This window comes from Pyrus communis, chromosome 14 (genome assembly GCF_041283825.1).
Source record: "Pyrus communis isolate YQ-2024b chromosome 14, ASM4128382v1, whole genome shotgun sequence".
Classification (NCBI taxonomy): Eukaryota; Viridiplantae; Streptophyta; class Magnoliopsida; order Rosales; family Rosaceae; genus Pyrus; species Pyrus communis.
The window spans coordinates 22789817-22811249 of NC_142578.1; the positions used below are offsets into that span (position 1 = coordinate 22789817).

Consider the following 21433-nt stretch of genomic DNA (forward strand, 5'->3'; position numbering starts at 1 on the left):
CCTCAATCCTCATTCCAAATGGTCCAAGTTCTAATTACTAAGAAGAAGGAATAAACCTATATAAAGGCTAGTGAAAAACCACTGTTGCCCGATGTGGGACAAGAGGGGTCTCAAAACTCCTACAAAAGATTCAAACAATATATGTATATAGCAGATTTCAACAATAGTTGCTATCAGTCAACAACATGGATATATATATTGTCAACTAATACTCACAGTAAATGTTGTGAAGTGAATATTAGCAGCTGTAATTAAATGGCCTTTAGATATTAGTTCTGTAAAAAAAACTCCTTACGGAGACAATCAATATACAGAAAATTGACCCACAAACACATTATTTCTGAGGATTCATAAGTACGAAATCTACATCTATGAATTGATCATGTAATTAGTTATTAGAATTAATAGGTCTTCAAATTGTTCATAGCCTTTTGATTGATCAAAAGGTTTAATATCGATATTGACTCTATGGTACAGTGCGTGGAAACAACCCATTCACAAATACAACCCGACAGTGAGCTAGCTAGCTGCGGTTATCTTTTGAGTTTTGATTACAAAACTAGTCAATTAGCACATGTTTATAATTTCTTCGCGGGGCGCGTTGTTTGTGGGAAAATGTTAGAAAAGTCGATCTAATCTAGAAGGGATTGTAGGCATGATAGTTTATAAATTTAAAGAGGTCTATTTCAGTTTAGGGTTGTTTGATAATTATTTGGTTTTCAATTGAAAACTCGTTTGTAACACCTTCAGTTTGAAAACTGAAAATCGAAAACCAAAAAATGAAAGTTACTTTTTTGAGTTTTTAAAATTTGACTTTCAATGTTTAAGTTTTGGTTTATACTGAAAATAGCTACCAAACGAGTTTCAGTTTTCAAGAAAATGAAAAAAAAATCAGAATTAAAAACTAGAAGCAAAAGTATTATCAAACAGCCTCTTAGTCGCTCATATGGAATTTGGAAATGGGATCAATCGGAAGCGATGACAACTCATGGATATAAAAGTTGGGAAATTATTGTGCTAGTAAGCTTGACTATGATTTTGCAAATGCAATGTCGAATGGAGGAGGCGATGGAGGAAGGGATGGTGGGATGGGTGACAAAGAACAGTGACAGAGTCATAATTTTATGTGAGGGAGGGCCTTTCATAAACGTATGGATTTTTTTTTTTTTTTTTTTGAACTTATAGCATGAGTAATTGAAGTAATTTTCACAAAACTGAAAGACCCATTAAATTCAATAGAAAAAATCAAAAGAATTGCACAATACAACTCAATAGGAGGCAGAGAGGAGGGTAACTACTAAAAAATATAAAAAATAAAAAGAGCATATAAAAATATTCAGGTTTGCATAGTTTGATAGAAGAGGGCAAAACGGATACGAATAATATATGATTAGGTTGCTTTAGAAATAATATTAAAATTTTTTTTAAACCCCTCATCTACAAACTCACTGTTTCATTAAACTACAAATACAAAACAACAAAACTGTTAGAATCTAAAGACGACAATATGGTTGGAGTCAACTTCTTCATGAGGACAATCCATCTTCTTCCTTATGTTTCACAACAACTGTAAGCTTGGGGCCGCATGTAAATTTCTTACATTGTAATTAGGATGGGCCCGTGACCACTCTGGTATAGATAACTTTCATTTTACATTTTATTTTTTTCAATAAATTGTGAGAGACTTGTTGAATACTTAAATGAACGTACATTATATGCTTGTTCCCCATGCTTTCATTATGTTCCAATACTTCATAATATATATGTCATTCTATTTTGTAATTTATGATGAAATTATATATATATTAAGTATAAACAAACACTTATTTACACAAAATATAATAGATTACTTAAATCCGCCTAGTCCGCCTAGGCGCCTGCCTGGGTCTTGCCTAGCCGCCTAAGCGCTAGGCCCCAACCCGCCGCCTGACTAGTGTTTAGCGTCTTTTATAACCTTAACCAGATGAGCCCAGAGAAGCAATCTATTACGATGCCTGTTCTCATTTGTTTATTTGGACCGCAGCCAGATAGGCTGTGCCTTTGGAAGGCCTCACTACTTTTAAAGTTGAATGCTGCTAATCTCTCTGTTTGGCTCATGATCTATTTTAATTGTTTAATTATTTGATTTTGTACCGTGTTAATTTTTTTCACTGTAATTGTTTAATTTCAGGTCCTTACTGCATATGTTAAAAGCATTGAAGATCATGGTTATATTCTTCATTTTGGTTGATCTTCATTTACGAGGTTTTTGCCAAAACATCGTGAATCTGGTAAGTCCACATGTACAGGTTTATGTGTACCAATTGCTTTTATGGCGCGTTTACTAATGAGGTGAAATTGGATTGAGGAGGAATTGAAATGAGATGGAATCAGAATCAGATTTCTATTGAAGTTGTTTACTAAAACCATCTGGAATCGGAGTAGAAATGATGTTGAGTCCATATAAGTTGTTTACTAATTCACTTCAATCGGAATGAAAACTAGATTGATTACTATATTGCCCTTACATAAATAAATTATTTTCATACTAATTAATTAAATTAAATTCTTAATTAAATTTATATAATAAAATTCATCTATATAAGCATATATAAATAGGTTGTATTTATTTATTAAAAGATGGCAAGAATGATGTTGAGTCCATATAAGTTGTTTACTAATTCACTTCAATCGGAATGAAACTAAGTTGATGACTAAATTGCCCTTACATAAATAAATTATTTTCATACTAATTAATTAAATTAAATTCTTAATTAAATTTATATAATAAAATTATCTATATAAAAATATATAAATAGGTTTTATTTATTTATTAAAAATGGCATAATGAGTGTCAAATGAAAGGCAATGTTGGGATAATAAGAAACAAGTGAGGGCATAATAGGAATAAAGGATGCATTCCCGATTCCATGACCTCAGGGAATTCAAATACCTCACAAAACTAAGGAATCCCGTTCCTCCAATTCAGGAATTGGATTCCTTGTTTTGTGTGGGCTCCACCACTTTTTTGATTTCTTAATATTTAGTAAACACCGGAATACTCCGTAAACGGAATTCAATTCCCTTTCCTTATTCTGATTACCCTTACGTAAACATACCATTAGTGTTGAATTTATGGCCAAATTACATTGGGCCTTAAGTTAATCTCACTAGCCCATTAAGTGGGCCTTTTATTTAGCCCATTTGAAAGGCCACGGGTGTGGCTAGGGTTTTAATTGGCAGCAGCAGCTGCCTTTGTTTTGGAGCAGCAGAGAAGAAAAAGAAAAGGTGGTGCCACAACCCCACTTTGAAGAGAAGAAGAATGTGCTCTTCTTTTTGGTTAGTTCTCACTCCATCAAAGTTGTATTTGTTGTATTAGCTTTGAGCTTTGTATAGAGAGAAAATTATTCATTATATTTCCTTCTCTATTTGTTTCTTTGGTGAGTGAGAGCTTTTGGGTGTATTGGGGTTTTGGGTTGTGAGATAGTCAACACTTTGTAAACTCCCATTTGGTTGATAGTGGATTGTTGGGTGAGCTCCTACTGCTCCGAGAACGTACTCAAGTTACATTGACTGTTGAGAAACTTCGTTAAAATCTTGGTGTCTTTTATATATTTTTTTTCTTACATTTCATTTGATATATTTCCTGTGGGTTAACTTGAGTTGTTTCCAATTGGTTTGGTGCTATCCTAGCATAATAATTGGTATCAGAGCACTAGTTGCTCTTGGGTACCTTCTAGTTGCTAAAGATGTCAGACGGGCAAGATGAGAATCCTTTTGGAAGGAGCTCTGGATTTGCAAGAACTACGGTGCAAAATGCGAAGTTTGAAGTGGAAAATTTTGATGGCACAAACAACTTCGGGATGTGGCAATGTGAGGTCAAGGATGTGTTGGCTCAACAAGATCTACTTGTAGCTTTGGGAGATAAGCCGGAAGTTATGTCGAAGTCGGAATGGGAGAAATTAAATTTGTGGGCTTGCTCCACAATTCGGTTGTGCCTTACAAAAACTTAGAAATATTTTGTGATGCAGGAGACATTGGCAAATGTGTTGTGGCAAAAATTAGAAGACAAGTACATGACGAAGAGTGCTGAAAACCGATTACACTTGAAGAAAAAACTCTACCGCTTCCAATACAAAGAAGGTACAAAATGATTAGACACCTTGATTCTTTTAATAAGTTGATTGCCGATTTGATGAATTTAGATGAGGATATTAAGGATGAAGATAAGGCCTTAATATTGTTGAATTCTTTGCCGGACTCTTATGAGCATTTTGTTACCACTATTATGCATGGTAAAGAAACTGTTAAATTTGAAGATGTGTGTGAATGCCTTGATGAATTATGAAATGAGGCATAGAGATAAAAATCATGATAGTACCTCAGAGGCATTGTTTGTTAGAGGTAGATCATCAAAGAGGGAATCTTTCTCTAGTAAGAAAAAATCACTTTCTCGACATAGAGGAACTTCTAAAGGTAGAAAAAGTTTGGAAAAGGATGAATGTGCTTTTTGTCATAATAAAGGTCATTGGAAGAAAGATTGTCCTAGGTTGAAGACCAAAGGCAAAGTGAGTTCTGAAGCTAATGTTGTTGAGCTTGAAAATGATTTTTCTAATTTTGCTTTAACCATTTCCTCATCATTTGATTGTGCTACTAAGTGGGTATTGGATACAGGTTGTACTCATCATATGACTCCTCACAAGGATTGTTTTTCAAGCTTGAAAGAGTTTGATGGTGGTGTTGTTTTCGTGGGAGATGACAATCCTTGCATAACAAAAGGGATTGGTACAGTTCGTTTGAAGTTGCATGATGGTATGGTTAAAGAGTTGACAGGTGTTCGGTATGTACCGAATTTGAAGAAAAATCTTATTTCTTTGGGCACTTTAGAATCCAAGGGCTTAGGTTTCATTCAGATAGGCAGACATTGAAAGTTACTTATGGTGCACTTGTTGTGATGAAAGCTCCTCGATGTGGTCATTTGTATCTATTGCAAGGAAACACCGTGACAGGTGAAGCGTCTGTAGTCTCAGAAAATATGGGCACATCTAATTCAGATACTACTAGACTATGGCATATGCGATTAGGCCATGCCAGTTAGAGAGCTCTACAAGGGCTTGTGAAACAAGGTCTTCTAAAAGGTGCCACGACTTGTAAGCTTGATTTCTGCGAGCATTGTGTCTTGGGGAAGCAAACTAGAGTGAAGTTTAGTACTGCAGTACATCAGACGAAAGGCATTCTTGATTATGTGCATTTAGATGTTTGGGGCCCTACAAAGACTCCGTCTTTGAGTGGTAGACATTGGTTCATGACCTTTGTTGATGATTATTCAAGAAGGTCTTGGGTCTACATTTTGAAGCACAAGAGTGAGGTATTGAGCATTTTCTTAGGTTGGAAGAAAATGGTTGAGAACCAGACTAGGAGAAAGATTAAAATTTTTCGATCGGATAATGGTGGAGAATACACATCCAACCCTTTCTTTAAAGTTTGCAAATATGAACGGATTGTAAGACATTTTAGTGTCCAGGGAACTCCACAACAAAATGGAGTTGTAGAAAGATTGAATCGAACCTTGCTTGAGAAGGTTACATGTATGTTGTCTCAGTCGGGTTTGAGCAAGTCATTTTGGGCAGAAGCAGTTACTTATGCATGTCACATCATCAACCGGTTACCCTCAGCTGCTGTTCAGGGCAAAACACCAATGGAGGTATGGACTGGAAAACCTTCTTCTGATTATGACTATATCCATATTTTTGGTTCACCTGCTTATTTTCATGTAACTGAAAATAAACTTGATCCCAGAGCCAAAAAGGCTATTTTTCTTGCTTTTAGTAGTGGTATCAAAAGTTACAAGTTGTGGTGCCCAAAGATGAAGAAACTTGTAATTAGCAGAGATGTGACATTTGATAAAGAAAGTATGTTCAAAGACTCTGAGAAGAAAGTGAAAGATGTCCAACATGTGGAGTTTGAGAAAATTGCCTCTAGTACTTCAAATCCTATTTCCACTGATGTCGAAACCACTACAAGTGAAGAAGTGGGAGACCAAGAGGATGTTGAAGAAGTTGAACTTAAAGATTCTATTTTAGATGAAGAGCAAGCTTCACCTCAAGAGTCTATTGCCAAGAACAGAGGAAAGAGAAATATTACCAAGCCAACTCGGTATAGTGATTATGTTTCTTTTGTTCTTCCTATTATCACTGATGAGATTCCATCCAATTTTAAGGAAGCTATTGAGAGTGAAGAAAAAGAGAAATTGTGCAATGCCATGGGTGATGAGATGAATTCTCTCTTGAAGAACAAGACTTGGGAGTTAGCTAAATTGCCTAAGGGTAAGAAAGCTATCAGTTGGAAATGGGTGTATGCCAAGAAAGAAGGTGTTGATGAGAAAAGCAATGTGAGATTTAAAGCAAGATTAGTTGCTAAAGGGTATGCACAAAATGAGGGCATTGACTACAATGAAATCTTTTCTCTGGTTATGAAGCACTCCTCAATTCGCATTATGTTAGCTCTTGTTGCATAATATGATCTTGACCTTGTGCAACTCGATGTGAAGACGGTTTTCCTACATAGTGATTTGAATGAAGAGATCTATATGTGTCAACCGGATGGGTATAAAGTAAAAGGGAAAGAGAATTTGTTTTGCAAGTTGAAGAAATCACTTTATGGCTTAAAGCAATCTCCAAGACAATGGTATTTGAGGTTTGATAAATTTATGAGAGGCCAAAATTATTCTAGAAGTCAATATGATCATTGTGTGTATTTCAAGAAGTTGCAAGATAGGTCTTTCGTTTATTTGTTGATATATGTTGATGATATGTTGATTGCCTCAAAGAATGTCAAAGAGATTGAGGAATTGAAGAAGCAAATGAAGAACGAGTTTAAGATGAAGAATCTTGGTGAAGCGAAGAAGATCCTTGGCATAAAGATCATTAGAGATAGAGAGAAGGGTTTAGTATGCTTGAATCAAAGACAATACCTTGAGAAGTTGATTCGGAAGTTTGGAGTTCATGATTCAACCAAACCGGTTAGTACCCCTTTGGCTCCTTATTTTAAATTGAGTTCTCTACAATGTCCTAAAATTAATAAAGAGAAGCTGCAAATGAAAAATATACCATATGCAAATTTGGTTGGTAGTTTGATGTATGCAATGGTATGCTCTAGATCGAATATTGCTCATGCAGTTGGTATGGTAAGTCGATATATGCATAATCCTGGTAAAGAGCATTGGCATGCAGCTAAGTGGATATTGAGGTATCTCCATAGTACTCGAGATGTTGGTTTATGCTTTGAGATGGATGGCTCTGGTATTAGTCACTTTGCAGTTGGTTATGTTGATTCAGATTATGCAGGTGATTTGGATAAAAGAAAGTCTACTATAGGCTATGTGTTTACTATGGCTAAAGGGCCAGTTTGTTGGAGGTCCATTTTGCAGTCGTCTGTTGCCTTGTCCACTATAGAGGCTAAATATATGGTTGTTGCCGAAGCTATAAAGGAGGCCATTTGGATACATGGACTAATTAGAGATTTTGGGGTTGATCAGAAACAAGTGGAATTGCATTGTGATAGTCAGAGTGCCATTTATTTGGCTAAGTATTAGGTTCATCATGCGAGGACCAAACACATAGATGTGCGTTATCACTTTGTTCGTGAAGTTGTTTGTGAATGAGATATCATTCTCCAGAAGATTCCAACTAAAGACAACCCCGCTGATATGTTGACTAAGGTTATTGGTGTAGCCAAGTTTGTTCATTGCTTAAACTTGGCTCACATTTTGCCTATATGAAAAAGGTGTTGAGCAGTAGGAGCTTTGGAGCATTTTGGCTAGGCTTGAGTCATTCTCTTGCTACTTTCGAGAGTAGTCTTGTGTTGATTGTTGATTATGTTGGTTTGGCTCGTCATGGCGCTTTTGGAATTTGGCCAAGGTGGAGATTGTTGAATTTATGGCCAAATTACATTAGGCCTTAAGTTAATCTCACTAGCCCATTAAGTGGACCTTTTATTTAACCCATTTGAAAAGCCACGGGTGTGGCTAAGGTTTTAATTGGCAGCAGCAGCTGCCTTTGTTTTGGAGCAGCAGAGAAGAAAAAGAAAAGGTGGTGCTGCAACCCCTTTGAAAAGAAGAAGAAGGTGCTCTTCTCTTTGGTTAGTTCTCAAGCCATTAAAGTTGTATTTGTTGTATTAGCTTTGAGCATTGTAGGAAATTATTCATTATATTTCTTTCTCTATTTGTTTCTTTGGTGAGTGAGAGTTTTTGGGTGTATTGGGGTTTTGGGTTGTGAGATTGTCAACACTTTGTAAACTCTCATTTGGTTGATAGTGGATTATTGGGTGAGCTCCTACTGCTCCGAGGATGTACTTTAGTTACATTGATTGTTGAGGAACCTCATTAAAATCTTTGTGTCTTTTATATTTTGTTCTTGCATTTCATTTGATATATTTCCTGTGGGTTAGCTTGAGTTGGTTCCAATTGGTTTGGTGCTATCCTAGCACAACATTTAGTATGTTACACCCACCCCCGCTTATAAATGTAATTCTGTAATTCTCCCCAAAAAATTAATAGAATTATCATTTTGGACACTATTCTTTCACCCAATCCAAATCTAAAGTGGGATTCTTTCTGTCCCCAAGCCGCCACGTGGCAGCACCCCAGCTCACCTCACTTTTCTCTTTCTGTCCCCTACCTGTGACCCCTTTTCTCTCTCTCATTTCAACTCTCTTTCTCTGAACTTTCTCCCTTCTCTCTTGAAACTCTCATTTTTCTCTTCCTCTCTTACACTGTGACCACACATACACCCATAGCTACACCTACTCGAGGGAAGACACCATCACCATCATCAAAACCTCACTCTTTCTCTCTCTTTCTCTCGTCACAGCGAGGACGACGAAACCAGAAAACTCTCCGGCGAGTTTCCTTTATTTTTCCAGTTTGGTAAGCCTCGACTTTCCCTCTATCCGTATTAGTTGGATGTCTAGATGTATTGTTGAGTGTTACCTTGTTATTTTCCAAGGTTTTAGAACGAGATCGACTCGAGGGAAAGCTCACCCATCTTCGGCGAGCCCATGGTTGTTGAGGGATTTTTCGATCACCTCCGACCGTTCTACGGCAAACCAAAGGTATAAAAACACTTCTCTCGTCTAGTTCTTCATTTTGATACCTAGATCGGGGTCTAGAGCGTACGTTTGCAGTCGGCCGGAGCTGTAGAAGCTCCGGTGTTCTTTTCCGTTTCGCACCAGGCCTTTCAGGCTATTTCTCAAACCCACGAGCCTTAAGCCCGTTTTGTTTCAGCCCAAAACCCTAACCCATTCCCATTTTAATTTTATTTAAATTCCTTAAGACCCAAAGGCCTTAGGGCCGTGTCAGCAAACCCCAAACCCTTTCTAATTAGGCCCTCGAGCCGTGTGGGTCTGGGCCGAGCCCAAAGAGTTCCTAGCCCATTTCCTAAATCCTTTAACCCTAAAACTAAACCCAACCCTAGGGCCCAAACCGGACCCAATACCCAAACCCTAAACCGGGTTGACCCAGGTTAACTTTGACCCGTTGACCGTTGACCATTGATTTTGACCTTCGGGTTGACTTTTTCGGTTTTCGCCTAGGACCATTTCTAGGCTAATTTTGATGTCCTGGACCCGTTTATGAAGTCCGTTTTCCCAAATTCAATCGTTTGAGTAAACTTTGACTGAAAGTACCCTTTGTGTGAATAGGTGCAATTAATAGTAGTGATTCCATTATTCCTTTGTGGTACAGCTTTGCACCAACGGTGTACGATGAGTGGACCCCTTCTAAAAATGCATGTTTTGATAGTAGAAATGCATACATGAAAAGCATGATTTGATGACTATGTTTTATGAAACGTTTTATGAAATAACATGCTTACTGAGACTAGTTTGAATTATTACTATTTTTCCTATAACCCGTGTTCTTATAGAATATCCGATGGATGATGATATGATATTTAGAACATGTTTAGAACACCTCTTTATAGTATAGATGATGGATGACTTTATACTATGAAGTTGCTTTTCAATATATGTATGTTCACTGGTTTTGTACTTACCTAGTGGTTCTTTTTGCTATGGGACGTAGGGATAGATCCAGTCCGTCCAGGGCGATGGTTTGGTGCTGGCATAGGGCTTCAAGTGTGTTTCCTCTGGCTATTTAGCACAGGGACGGGGAATCGGCATGGGGCCTGAAGTGTATTTTCCTCTGACCATCTGCTCAGAGACGGGAAGCCAGCATGGGGCTTGGGGGTTATCGGACATTCACTAGTGATTATTATATATATAAGTTATGATTTGAGACATTGCACGACATGCTAGGTTTCGAAAAACCTATGTTTATCATAATATATGTGTTTTCATAAAACCTAGGGGTTAGTATGTTGATAACTATTTTATTATATATATCAACTTGGTACACTCATGTTTGTTTTGTGCCCCCTTCAGGACCTATGAACGAGGATTACGATTTGAGCTACGAGAAATTTTCCTATCAGTGATTTCGTGCTATATCTGCTCTGCTTCGGCACCTATTGTAATAGCACTCCTCTATCTTAAATTTCCGCTTATACTCTGTAATAGACGTATGCTCTGAACATGTCATGTATTTTCCTAATTTTAATAGTTAGTAGTTGAACTTTAATTTTGTGTTATTAGTCCCTATTGCATGTTTTAGCTTATTTCTCAGCATTTGCTTAAATTAAGTGGCTTTCGTCACCTTTCGGATGTCGGCCAGCATGTGACCATCGGGGTCGGGGCGTGTCATAGTACCTTCTCCTTTACTCTTTCTAGCCCTATATAAATCTATACCTTCACCCATCATTCTCTCAGAAGGTCCTTAAATAAGATCCATAAATGAGATCATATTTCCTGCTATTAGAATTAGATAAGACGATTCCAACTTTTATTCAAGAACGCCATTGTGTAAGAGTAAACATAACCAAGTATAAGCTGCATATGGGTGCCGATTAAGTACATAATAGTTCATAACTACCGAAAGGAAGTTCAATCCAAAACCAATTGGCAATGGGTAGGCTCAAGATCTTTTTATCATTACTATATGCTTTCATTCTTCAGTGTGCGATACTACTCTTAATACTTCTCATAAGAGAAAAGCAGTGATTCCGTAGAGCCCAAACATGGCAGTGTGCATATGTGTGTTTGTGTTCTTGTCACTGATGCTCGAAGCCTTTCAGCATGCAGGATGACATGTTGAACCAAAATTCTTCTGCATACTTTATCTACTGTATTCTGAGGAACCAATGAGGGATGGTATTGTTGTGATATACGTCTCAAAATTAGGATGATGCAGAAATTAGGTTTGTGTTACCTATTTCGTTTTGGTGTTCTATTTGAGTTTGGATTGGATTCTTTGCTTGGTGGAGAGATTTTGTTAATCACCAGATTCATGGCTCATTTGTTTGGCAATTTGGTGAGTTAGAGAATTTGACTTTTTGGTTGGATTCTTTGCTAGGTGGAGAGATTTTGTTAATTACCTATTTTGTTAGGATTTGGATTTACTTCCAATTAGGATTAGGATTCTTATTGTAACCTAAGTCCTATGCACTCTCACCATGGTGTAGAGAGTTCTCTCTCTCTTTTGGTTTTGGGTGGAGGTCACCATTTGAATGTGTGGCAAATTCATGGCTCATTCATTTGGCAATTTTGTGAGAATCAATTTGTGAGTTAGAGAACAATTTGGGGAATTGTCTCCGTTTGTTTCGAGTTCTCTACTCGTTTGGTTTATGATTTGTAATTTGTGGGATCTGGGTTGTGACAGTTTAAACACTATTTTGTAATCTCCATTTGTTTAGTGAAATTCCTTGCTGTGCGTTGCCTGTGAACGTAGACTTTACACCAAACCACGTAATCTCGTGTTCTTTTGAGATTGTTTCTTTCTTTGTTCTCGCCTACGGCATTGATATGCGGTACTTTGTTAGAATTCGCTTCCGCTTGCGCATAGAAGTACGACAAGGATTCCAGATGACCTGGGAGAAGGTTATAATATTACTTATAGGAGATAAAATGAGAGAGAAATAATTCATTTTTAATCAATAAAAATGTTTGGTTGTTATTGAAAATGAAAAAGAAGTCAAGATGAGCAGAATAGTTTGGGTGATTAATAATCATAGCGGGTAGAGCTTGAGGAAGAAGGAAAAAAAAAAACATGGATAGAGTTCATTAGGAAAAACTTGCATGTAAGTTAAATGTGTATATTTCTAAGGAATAGGCGGGTGGGACAAGGCTATTCTGTTATTGCTGTTGTATACTATGTTCTGATGCTGGTAAAATGTTATTTCATGACTCTATGTCCTTTGTGCTAATGAAGAGTAAAGGGAGTCAACACATGCAACATTCTAAACTTTAGTATAAGATTCTGAAGTATTTTTTACGGTCACATGATGGCTAATTGAATTTACAATACATGAGGTTATATTTGCTTGTACATAGTTCCTAGTTTTTTTGTTTCTTAGAGGATCTTGGATAAATAATTAAATACTTGTCTGGTATTACCCCACACAAAATATGATTGCAAGAATCGGTATTTGTTTTATGTCTGAAGTTCACAATTCAGGTTTCTTCTGTGGTTTGTTCTCTGTATGCTGCAGGTGCAATTTCTGATTTTTCTATTTGATATAAGAAAACTCTTGTACAAGGGTTTTTTCCCATCCTTTTTATTTGCTTTTCATTATGTTGTCTTTTCAGACAGCAAGGAGATTCAAGTGAAAACTGGGCAACTACTTCAAGGCGTTGTTAAAGGCGTTGATAAAATCTGCCAGGTTGTGTATTTGAGTTCTGACCAAGAAACCGTATCAAAATCTGTGCTCTTATATGCTTTTTGTTTCATCTTCACATTCTCCCTTCTTATTTAAGCATTGTTTTTTTTATTTTCTGAAATCATATACAGACCAAGGATCTCAAGGGAATTTCAATTGATCTACTCGTTCCAGGCATGATGGTTAATGCTCGTGTGCTATACACCCTTGAAAATGGCGTTATGTTATCATTTATAACTTACTTTACAGGAACTGTAAGTTCTCATTTGTGTATTCCTTTTATATGAGTTGCTTACAAGAATCATATAAGCAAAAGATGACTGCAGGCTGTGTAGAAATTTTAAGTTTTTTGGCGTTTTATATATTTTTCTTCATTTCAAATATGCAGGTTGATTTATTCCATCTGCAAAAGAGCTGCCCTACCGTAAACTGGAATGAGGAGTACAATCAACACAAGAAGGCAAGTGTTAAAATCCAGAGTCAATTAATCTCAATAATCCTTACTTAGTGCCGTTAATGGTTTAATGGAAAATGGAAACATGAATTTTATGTGTCTTTGCCAAACTTTAGCATTTAAGGATAAAGGTGCACTACTATATACATATATTGTCTGCGACAACTCCTTAGCATGGTGGCTTGATATGGTTTTTTTTTTTGCATGCATAATCTTCTAATATTGTTGATCTTATGGTTTTTAGTAAGTTACTTAATGACTCTTGTTATCCAAGTAATTTTGGTTTGATTGATTTCTCTGGGGTCTTGTTTGTTACTTCATTTCATTTGAGTTGCTTGTTTCTGATGTTCTTAAATGTGTTTTATGCTATTTTGTTTTAGTTTAATGCTCGAATATTGTTTATTGATCCTTCAACGAGAGCTGTTGGTTTGACATTGAATCCACATCTTGTCCATAACAAGGCTCCTACTTCGGTAAGTTATTTTGCATTCATAAATCTCTAAGGTCGTGCACTTTATGCTCTGAGATTAAATTCTGGAGTCAGAAGTTTATCTTTCCTTTTTCATTTTTCACTATTGTGTGTTGTGCAGCTGTAGTCTGTAGTCCTATAACCTATCTTTGAGCAAGATTTAACTCTGTAACTGAGATTTATGTCTTTTAACCTAAATCACTCAAAGCCATCAAGGATCTAGTTACAGCATACAGTTCATTAGAAATACTTTCAACATCTTTCCAGGCCAACTCACTAGAAATACTGAAAGCCAGAAAGCCAGAAAGCCATCAAGGATCTAGCTACAGCTACACCATACATGTCTCCAAGTGGATGAGCAGAGTGTTAAAATTGCTGCACAACACATGGTCTGCGACAACCCTAATTTCTTGAGACTAACATATTTGTTTTGATTTGAAGAGTATTAAAATTGGAGACATATGCGACGACTCAAAAGTAGTTAGGGTTGACAGAGGATTAGGCCTTCTGCTTGAAATACCATCTACCCCGATTCCAACTCCGGCATACGTCAGTGTATGTTCATACTGTGGCTATAATTGTGATGCTGCTTTTGCTTCCATATTTGTTGCCATTTAGATGATGAATCTTTTTTTCGTTAATTGTATTAATTATAGATATCCGATGTGGCTGAAGAGGATGCTCGAAAGCTTGAAAAGAAGTTCAAGCAAGGTAGTCGTGTTCGTGTAAGAATTCTTGGTTTTAGACACCTAGAAGGGCTTGCGACAGGGACTTTGAAGGTGATGCTTCTATGTTTAACCTTATTTTTGGTGACGAACACTTATTTAATATTACACCTTGCGGCATATTGTATTGTAGAAAGGGAGCTGCAGAGTTTCTCCATGAATACCCATATTACCCTGTATTGGAATGATCATTTACTGAACGACTTTGACATGAACTTTGAAGTTCAGGCTCTTCTGCTGAAAAAGCCTGAGCCTAAATGGCATCTAACATGTATCAAAAACATGTTTTGCATTATTTCCTAAAATGTTGAATCCAGAAGTCATTTAGCCATATGATCATATTAGCCCAATCTGAAGATTGATGCTCAAGTTGTATGGGCAACTAAAGATGGAAATGCATGAGAGGACGGTTTCATCTCACTTTCAGTTAAACTTCTGCACACTTAAACGGATCTAAGTAGGACCTGTTGCATAGACAGACCAAATAAGAACAACCTCTACAGTCTACTGCAAAGCTTAGGGTCCCAGGGACAACTTGTTGATATAACAACCTATAAACACAGAATGTTATAGCCAGTTTCTTTTTTTTTTTATTCATGTTTAACTGTTTAACATATACAAGTGGATTAATCAAGAACGAACTGAACTGAGTAATTTTTTATTTTCTGTATATTTGTATTTACCAAGCAGTGGTGCAATTAGAATTTTTCTGGTTTGACTGGGGGATTAGGTTGAATTAGAACCTCATCTTGTTTGTTTGAGTCAGACTTATGTGTTTCCATGCCCCTTTGAGACCCCAAAAAATGGACAACTTTCTTTTCTTAGGAATGCCAATGGTAGTGGTAACCCTGTTCCCTGATCTTGTTCACTGAATGAGCCTTTTAGTGTTATGTAAAGGTTCCTTGTACCATATGTTGTGTAAAATTTCTTTGAGCTAAATGTTGTGGATATCCTTGTGTCTTAGGAAGCAACCAAATGCTATGTGTTGCTAACTGAATATATGCTTATAGCTCTCTTTTTGTAGCATTTCATACCATAGACTTTGATTTTATACCTTTCACCATCTATAAAAATTAAGATTCTCTCTCTCTCACACACACACACAGACACACACACACACACACATTAAGGCGATGATGTCCATTTTTAGGTGTTGCCCTTGGCGATTTACAAGTATGTCTAATTGGATTTCTGTGAGGCAGGCAAGCGCTATGGAAGGGACAGTCTTCACTCATTCGGATGTCAAGACTGGGATGGTGGTGAGGGGTAAAGTCATAGTTGTGGACAGCTTTGGTGCCATCATGCAATTTCCTGGTGGTGTGAAGGCACTTTGCCCTCTTACTCATATGTCTGAATTTGAAATTGCAAAGCCTGGAAAAAAACTTAAGGTATCTCGTATGTGTACTCTTTTCGGCCATGGTATATATTCACTGGACTCTCCTGTGGATTTTACTTTTTTTATTTTATTTTACAGGTTAGTGACATTGAAGTGATTATCATCATCTGATATTTTTTCATCCCATTTCCCGTGTTCACTCTGCAGATTGGAGCTGAACTTCTGTTCCGTGTGCTTGGTTGCAAGTCCAAGAGAATAACTGTTACACACAAGAAAACAATTGTATGTAATATCTTTGTGTTAAATTTTGAATCAACCATATTTTTCATTGGTTGGCTTAGTATTTCTTAGATGCATTGCACACCTTGTGGATGGTTGTGTTTTCCTCTTCCTTTCTATGCGGTGTGTTCCAGGGGCATTCACTATTGTTATATAGAGAATTTGATCTGGAAAAAAACATGACAGTGTGGAATAAATTTGGAGATTCATCGAAAGATCAATTGTTGACAAACTATTTGTTTCCTGTCCTTCCTATTATTTTTCATACATATTTTGTATTGTCTTTCAGTCTTCTACAAATGGTATTCATGTGGTTGATTTACAGGTGAAATGAAAACATGGGATTGTTAGTTCATATGCTGATGCTGCTGATGGATTAATCACCCATGGGTGGATAAGAAAGATTGAAGAACATGGATGCTTTGTCCATTTTTACAATGGAGTCCAAGGATTTGCTCCAAGGCAAGGCCCCCGACCACTTAGCTTGCAATCAAAATAATCTCTTGATTTTGCTCTTATAAAAAAATCTCGACTCGATTAATGCAAGTCCATACTTGGTATATTAAAGATGTCTTCTCATTTGGCGGTGTTAATTTTACTTGCATGTGTTGTTTTCCCCTGCCTGGTTGGTGATTTCCTTACTATAGATGTTTCATTTCCTAGCATCGATGTTTCAACGTATACGTTTGTTGGCATTGTACTTGTTGCTAAGACCAACTTAAATTTTAGGCTCAACCAAGGTAAGACCAGTACTTTTTTTTGGTGTTAAAGTTCAGGCACTTGCTTGACATGATTTAAATGAGAGTTTAAAAGTTTAGTTGAAGACATATGCATGTTAATAAAAGGAAAGGATAAGTAAAAGAAAGTGGTATTTTTTGTACCTTTAGTCTACAAAGATGAATGTATTTATTTGACAATGGAGATGAATGTATTACATGGTTTGATTGTACAATTTATGGTTGGGAAAATTCCCACTCTTGAACAGTTGTATTTTATATTTTTACAATTTGTGCGATCATTTTAACTGCATGACACTGAACTTATGAGAGCGTTTGTATGAAAATACTTTTACCTTCGCATTGTGTTTTTGGTTCACTGTGTTTCTGTTTACACATTTCCTCAAATAAAACATTGTTATGTTCACCGGAAGAAAAGTAAGTTGTCATAAAAATTGTTCTGTTTACACATTCAATAATTGCAATGCGATAATTTTATGGCTGTGTTATGCATTCATGAACAATGTTAATTATTCAATTTCCTTTATCAGGTGGACAAAGAGAGGCATCGAGTTTCTCTTGGGATGAAGGATGTTTATATCATGGCCAATAACGACCTTGAGACGCCCTCAGAACAAGATCCTGATGAAACCATTGTGGAGAATGGTTTAACAGATGTTACTATGTCAGAAATATGTCCCGAAAGCAATTCATTTTTTACCCAAGACATGGATGTCGATAGTAAAAATGCAGAATCCCAGTTTTTTGCACAAGCAGAATCTAGAGTTTTTGTTCCTCTGCTCGAAGTCACTCTTGATGACATAGATCAATGGAACGGTGAAGATAAAGAGAATCTTGATGTAGACACTGTCAATGAAAAGAAAATGCAGCCGACAAAGAAAAAAGCTAAGGAAGAGAGGTTGGTTTTCTATTTGTGTGTGTTTAACTTTTCTTTTATCTTCTAAGGCTGTCACCACCCTCCTCCCTTACCCTTCTGGTTTTAATTTGGAAACAATTTTTTTCTCAGGGAGCGCGAAATAAGGTCTGCCGAGGAAAGACTATTGGCAAATGATATACCGAGAACTGTTGAGGAATATGAGAAACTTGTGAGGACTTCTCCAAATAGCAGTTTTGTCTGGATAAAATATATGGAATTTGTGCTCTCTACATTTAATGTTGAGAAGGCACGCTCAATTGCTGAAAGGTACTCTCTAGCAAAAAACACGCATTGCTTATATGCTAATGGGACAGTCATATGCTTCTGAATCATTTAAATATTGCAATCAACTTGACCTGCTATTTGGAAATTAATCTAGTTATGTAGTTTGCTATAGGGTTTGATAACTTGTGTTAGGGTATGGAACAAGAGGTTTTTGGTTTGTTTAAAAGAAGTTTTGTAAAATAAGATTGTCGATGCTAACCTTGTTTTGAACGAACGATTGTAGCCACTTAGAGCATCGCCAATCACTCTCTCTAGTTTAAGGATTAGTAAATGTCTTAAGTCCTTTTGAATTCAATCTTGATACTTTTTATAAGTTTTGTTTGCAAATAAAAAAGAATAAAAGAATAAAAGTAAATGTTTAAAATAGCATTAGTCATCACTAATTAATGCTAGGAGCCTTAGGAGCTCCTTTCTCCCTCCCTAGATTTAGGAGCTCCTAGTAGAATCCTTATTTTAGGAGGTGGATAGGGAGTGACGGGATGAATTTTTCCTAATCCTCCCTAAATTTTAACTAGGAGCTCATTTAGGGAGCCCATTGTAGATGCTCTATAAAACTGAATCAAAAGTTCCTGGTATATATGGTGCTTATAACTGTTGCCCTTGGTTCTCTAATGTGTGTGTCTGCGACTCTGCGTGTATGTATGTGCTTCTTATGATAACCCATGTTTACATAAATAAGCTTGACTGATTATCTTTTCTCTGTGAAGGGCTTTGGCAACAATAAAGTTTGATAAAGAGAGAGAAGGAGAAGCTCAATGTTTGGGTGGCTTATTTTAATTTGGAAAACAAATACGGAAGTCCTCCAGAGGTAATAAAATAGTGAAAGCTGTCCTCGTCTTCCTTATGTTGATATGAAGTCCTTTAACCTGGTTTTTGCTTTATTTCTTTGCAGGAAGCTGTAAAGAAAGTATTTCAAAGAGCGGTACAGTGTAATGACTCCAAAACGGTTCATTTAGCACTTTTAGGACTCTATGAAAGGACTGAGCAAGACAGGTTGGCTGAGGAGCTACTTGATAAAATGACAAAGAAGTTCAAGACATCCTGCAAGGTAGTTGTTTCCTACATTTTTGTTCTCCTATCCCGGCATGCGCGTGTCTTTTAAAAGGCTCTTTTGATGTATAGATACTACATTGAATGGACTTTTAGGTTTGGCTAAGGCGGGTAAAGCTGCTCTTAACGCAACAGCAGGATGGGATTCAGGATGTTATCAGTCGTGCTGAGAAAGTCCTTCCTAAGCATAAGCTTATCAAATTCAATTCCCAGACAGCCATCCTTGAGTTTAAATGTGGAGAACCCGAGAGAGGGCGATCTGTGTTTGAGAATATTTTGCGGAATAACCCTAAGAGAACAGACTTGTGGAGCGTCTATCTTGATCAAGTAAATGCGTGTTTTCTAGCATTTAAATATTATTTCTTTCGTTGTGTCAAATTCAAGGCAGTAATTGACACTAATTTTGTATCACCGTGGGAGGAAATTCGACTTGGAAATAGCGATCTGATTCATGCACTATTTGAGAGAGCAACTAGTTTGAGTCTCCCAGCTAAAAGGATGAAGGTGCGTACAATTATATTCCCCTTCAACTGAGAATGTTTCCCTTTTGTCTTTTCTGTTAGAGCTTGTACAGGTGTTTCATTTCTCAATCTGCAGTTCTTATTCAAAAAGTACCTGGCGTATGAGAGGTCTCGTGGTGATGGAGAGAAGATCGAGTGTGTGAAACGGAAGGCAATGGAGTATGTGGAGAATACAGTAGCTTGATTCCTGGTTCAGAACCTTCAGATAGCCACCCAAATTGGCTGTTGACCTTGTACAAGAGAGGTGAGGTGATGGCGAATTTACCACCGTCACGACAATATGATGCGCCCCACTTGCAAAGATGTTTTCAGCTCTACAAGGAGGTTGACATGGCAGGATGTAGAAGGGTGCCACTATAAAGACGGCGAAAGGTCGTGGTAGATGAAGGATTGAGAGATTTGAAGGTGTGGTCAGTTGTTCATGGTTGTTAGAAACAATTGACAACTAGGTAAAACTTACGTAGGAAAGTTTGGTGCTTTGTTTCTTGCTATCCTGAAACTGGAATTTATCATTTTTCCAGCGGCCGGCGGAGTTTTGATCTCATTTGTACCCCTTGAGAGTTGTAAGTTAATAGAATTCTCCAGTTGAGTATAGCTTCCTAGTGAATATTTCAGTTCTTTATGCCCCTTTTGTTTTTGGGAAGATTCAATATTCGGAGAAGATGTCAAATTTTAAACATAAAATTTAAATTTGACAGCTTATATGGTACTTTGATATCTGTTAAAGTTTTGCTCTTCACTCAATATGTCAAATTTTAAACATAAAAATAAAAATTCATATTTATTTTCTTTGCATATGTAATGAAAGAAAATGAATTAAAAGGTATAAAAATATATAAACATTGCATTTGTAATGAAAGAAATTAAAAGGCAACACAGGCCTTGGACCCGCCGGACGGGGTGAAGCGGATCCAAATAAATGATGAATGAGTACCCAACCCGGACCGTTGATTTCAAGTCCAAATTATGAGATTCAATCTACACCCCTGTTGTAGCTAATATTTTTGATCGATTTACGACTTGTGAAAGAGTGCAAATATGGTATTTAGTAAAGCAACAAATTACAATAAAATCGGTAGTCCCAAAGAAAAAACAACAAAATAATTTGCTTTAGAGTAGTCCCCAAGCTTTAACCAAATACATAATATATAATATATAAGGTAATTTAGCCAAAAAAAATAAAAAATTTACTATTTAGCCATATATCAATGGCATATTTTTGTTTTGAACTTAATCATTGGACAATAGGTCAATGATTAATGTCGTATGGGCTTTTAAGTCATTATGAATAGTTAGAACTTAACTCTTCTATCATTTTCTCTCTTTCTTCCTTTATAATTATAAATATCATATAGGTTTTAAGTCATTATAAATAGTTAGAACTTGACCGTTCTACTATTTTCCATCTCTCTCTTTCTATAAATGTCATATGGGTTTTAAGCTATTATAAATAGTTATAACATGAATATTCTACCATTCTCTCTCTCTCTCTCTCTCTCTCTCTCTCTCTCTCTCTCTCTGTTTACATGGAAGAGTCTCCTCGACTTAAGGAGACGAAACTAAGAAACAGACACTGCATTACAGTGTCTGAATCCAAATGTAAAAAACAGAGCCATAAAACAGACATTGCATTATAGTGTCTAAATTCGAATATAAAAAAAAAATAGAGCCAAGAAATGGACACGACATTACAGTGTCTGAATCCAAATGTAAGAATCAGAAAAAGGACACAACAACGCAACGTCTGAATCGAAAAGTAAAAAACAAAACCAGGAAATGAACACTACATTGCAGTTTCTTTCTAAATCCAAATGTAAAAAAGAACATGTAGGAGGCGTGTAAGTGATAAAAAAACGAAACCAGTAAATGAACACTGCAATGCAGTGTCTGAATTCAAATGTAAAGAACAGAA

General features: G+C 36.6%; 3 protein-coding genes across 3 annotated transcripts; all 3 read left to right on the forward strand.

Annotated features, from left to right (window-relative positions):
- The first annotated feature begins 12179 nt into the window (after window positions 1-12179).
- LOC148691417 (rRNA biogenesis protein RRP5-like) lies at window positions 12180-16346 on the forward strand. The gene is made up of 12 exons (XM_088684016.1): window positions 12180-12257; window positions 12548-12581; window positions 12679-12782; window positions 12881-13003; window positions 13138-13209; window positions 13584-13676; window positions 13940-14014; window positions 14114-14227; window positions 14329-14451; window positions 15600-15785; window positions 15941-16015; window positions 16338-16346. The coding sequence occupies exons 1-12, from the start codon at window positions 12180-12182 to the stop codon at window positions 16344-16346; spliced, it is 1086 nt and encodes a 361-aa protein (XP_088540142.1).
- On the forward strand, window positions 13162-20230 carry LOC148691418 (rRNA biogenesis protein RRP5-like). Its single transcript, XM_088684710.1, has 14 exons — window positions 13162-13209; window positions 13584-13676; window positions 13940-14227; window positions 14329-14451; window positions 15600-15785; window positions 15941-16015; window positions 16338-16474; window positions 17280-17647; window positions 17756-17932; window positions 18658-18758; window positions 18843-18998; window positions 19097-19327; window positions 19421-19504; window positions 19598-20230. Exons 7-10 carry the CDS (start codon window positions 16430-16432, stop codon window positions 18725-18727), a joined length of 660 nt encoding a protein of 219 aa, XP_088540836.1. The 5' UTR covers window positions 13162-13209; window positions 13584-13676; window positions 13940-14227; window positions 14329-14451; window positions 15600-15785; window positions 15941-16015; window positions 16338-16429; the 3' UTR covers window positions 18728-18758; window positions 18843-18998; window positions 19097-19327; window positions 19421-19504; window positions 19598-20230.
- Window positions 18969-19705, forward strand: LOC148691419 (rRNA biogenesis protein RRP5-like). Its single transcript, XM_088684017.1, has 4 exons — window positions 18969-18998; window positions 19097-19327; window positions 19385-19504; window positions 19598-19705. Exons 1-4 carry the CDS (start codon window positions 18969-18971, stop codon window positions 19703-19705), a joined length of 489 nt encoding a protein of 162 aa, XP_088540143.1.
- Window positions 20231-21433: the final 1203 nt, after the last annotated feature.

What these genes read in the sequence shown, in the direction of transcription:
- LOC148691417 (XM_088684016.1), top strand. Translation starts at nt 12,180, where the DNA reads ATGTGTATATTTCTAAGGAATAGGCGGGTGGGACAAGGCTATTCTGTT. An exon ending in TGAGTTCTGACCAAGAAACC is followed by an intron (nt 12,783 to 12,880) that starts GTATCAAAATCT and finishes AATCATATACAG; the next exon opens with ACCAAGGATCTCAAGGGAAT. An exon ending in CAACTCCGGCATACGTCAGT is followed by an intron (nt 14,228 to 14,328) that starts GTATGTTCATAC and finishes TATTAATTATAG; the next exon opens with ATATCCGATGTGGCTGAAGA.
- LOC148691418 (XM_088684710.1), top strand. Translation starts at nt 16,430, where the DNA reads ATGCTTTGTCCATTTTTACAATGGAGTCCAAGGATTTGCTCCAAG. An exon ending in GTCCAAGGATTTGCTCCAAG is followed by an intron (nt 16,475 to 17,279) that starts GCAAGGCCCCCG and finishes TTCCTTTATCAG; the next exon opens with GTGGACAAAGAGAGGCATCG. An exon ending in GCACGCTCAATTGCTGAAAG is followed by an intron (nt 17,933 to 18,657) that starts GTACTCTCTAGC and finishes TTCTCTGTGAAG; the next exon opens with GGCTTTGGCAACAATAAAGT.
- LOC148691419 (XM_088684017.1), top strand. Translation starts at nt 18,969, where the DNA reads ATGACAAAGAAGTTCAAGACATCCTGCAAG. An exon ending in AGTTCAAGACATCCTGCAAG is followed by an intron (nt 18,999 to 19,096) that starts GTAGTTGTTTCC and finishes ATGGACTTTTAG; the next exon opens with GTTTGGCTAAGGCGGGTAAA. An exon ending in GGAGCGTCTATCTTGATCAA is followed by an intron (nt 19,328 to 19,384) that starts GTAAATGCGTGT and finishes GTCAAATTCAAG; the next exon opens with GCAGTAATTGACACTAATTT.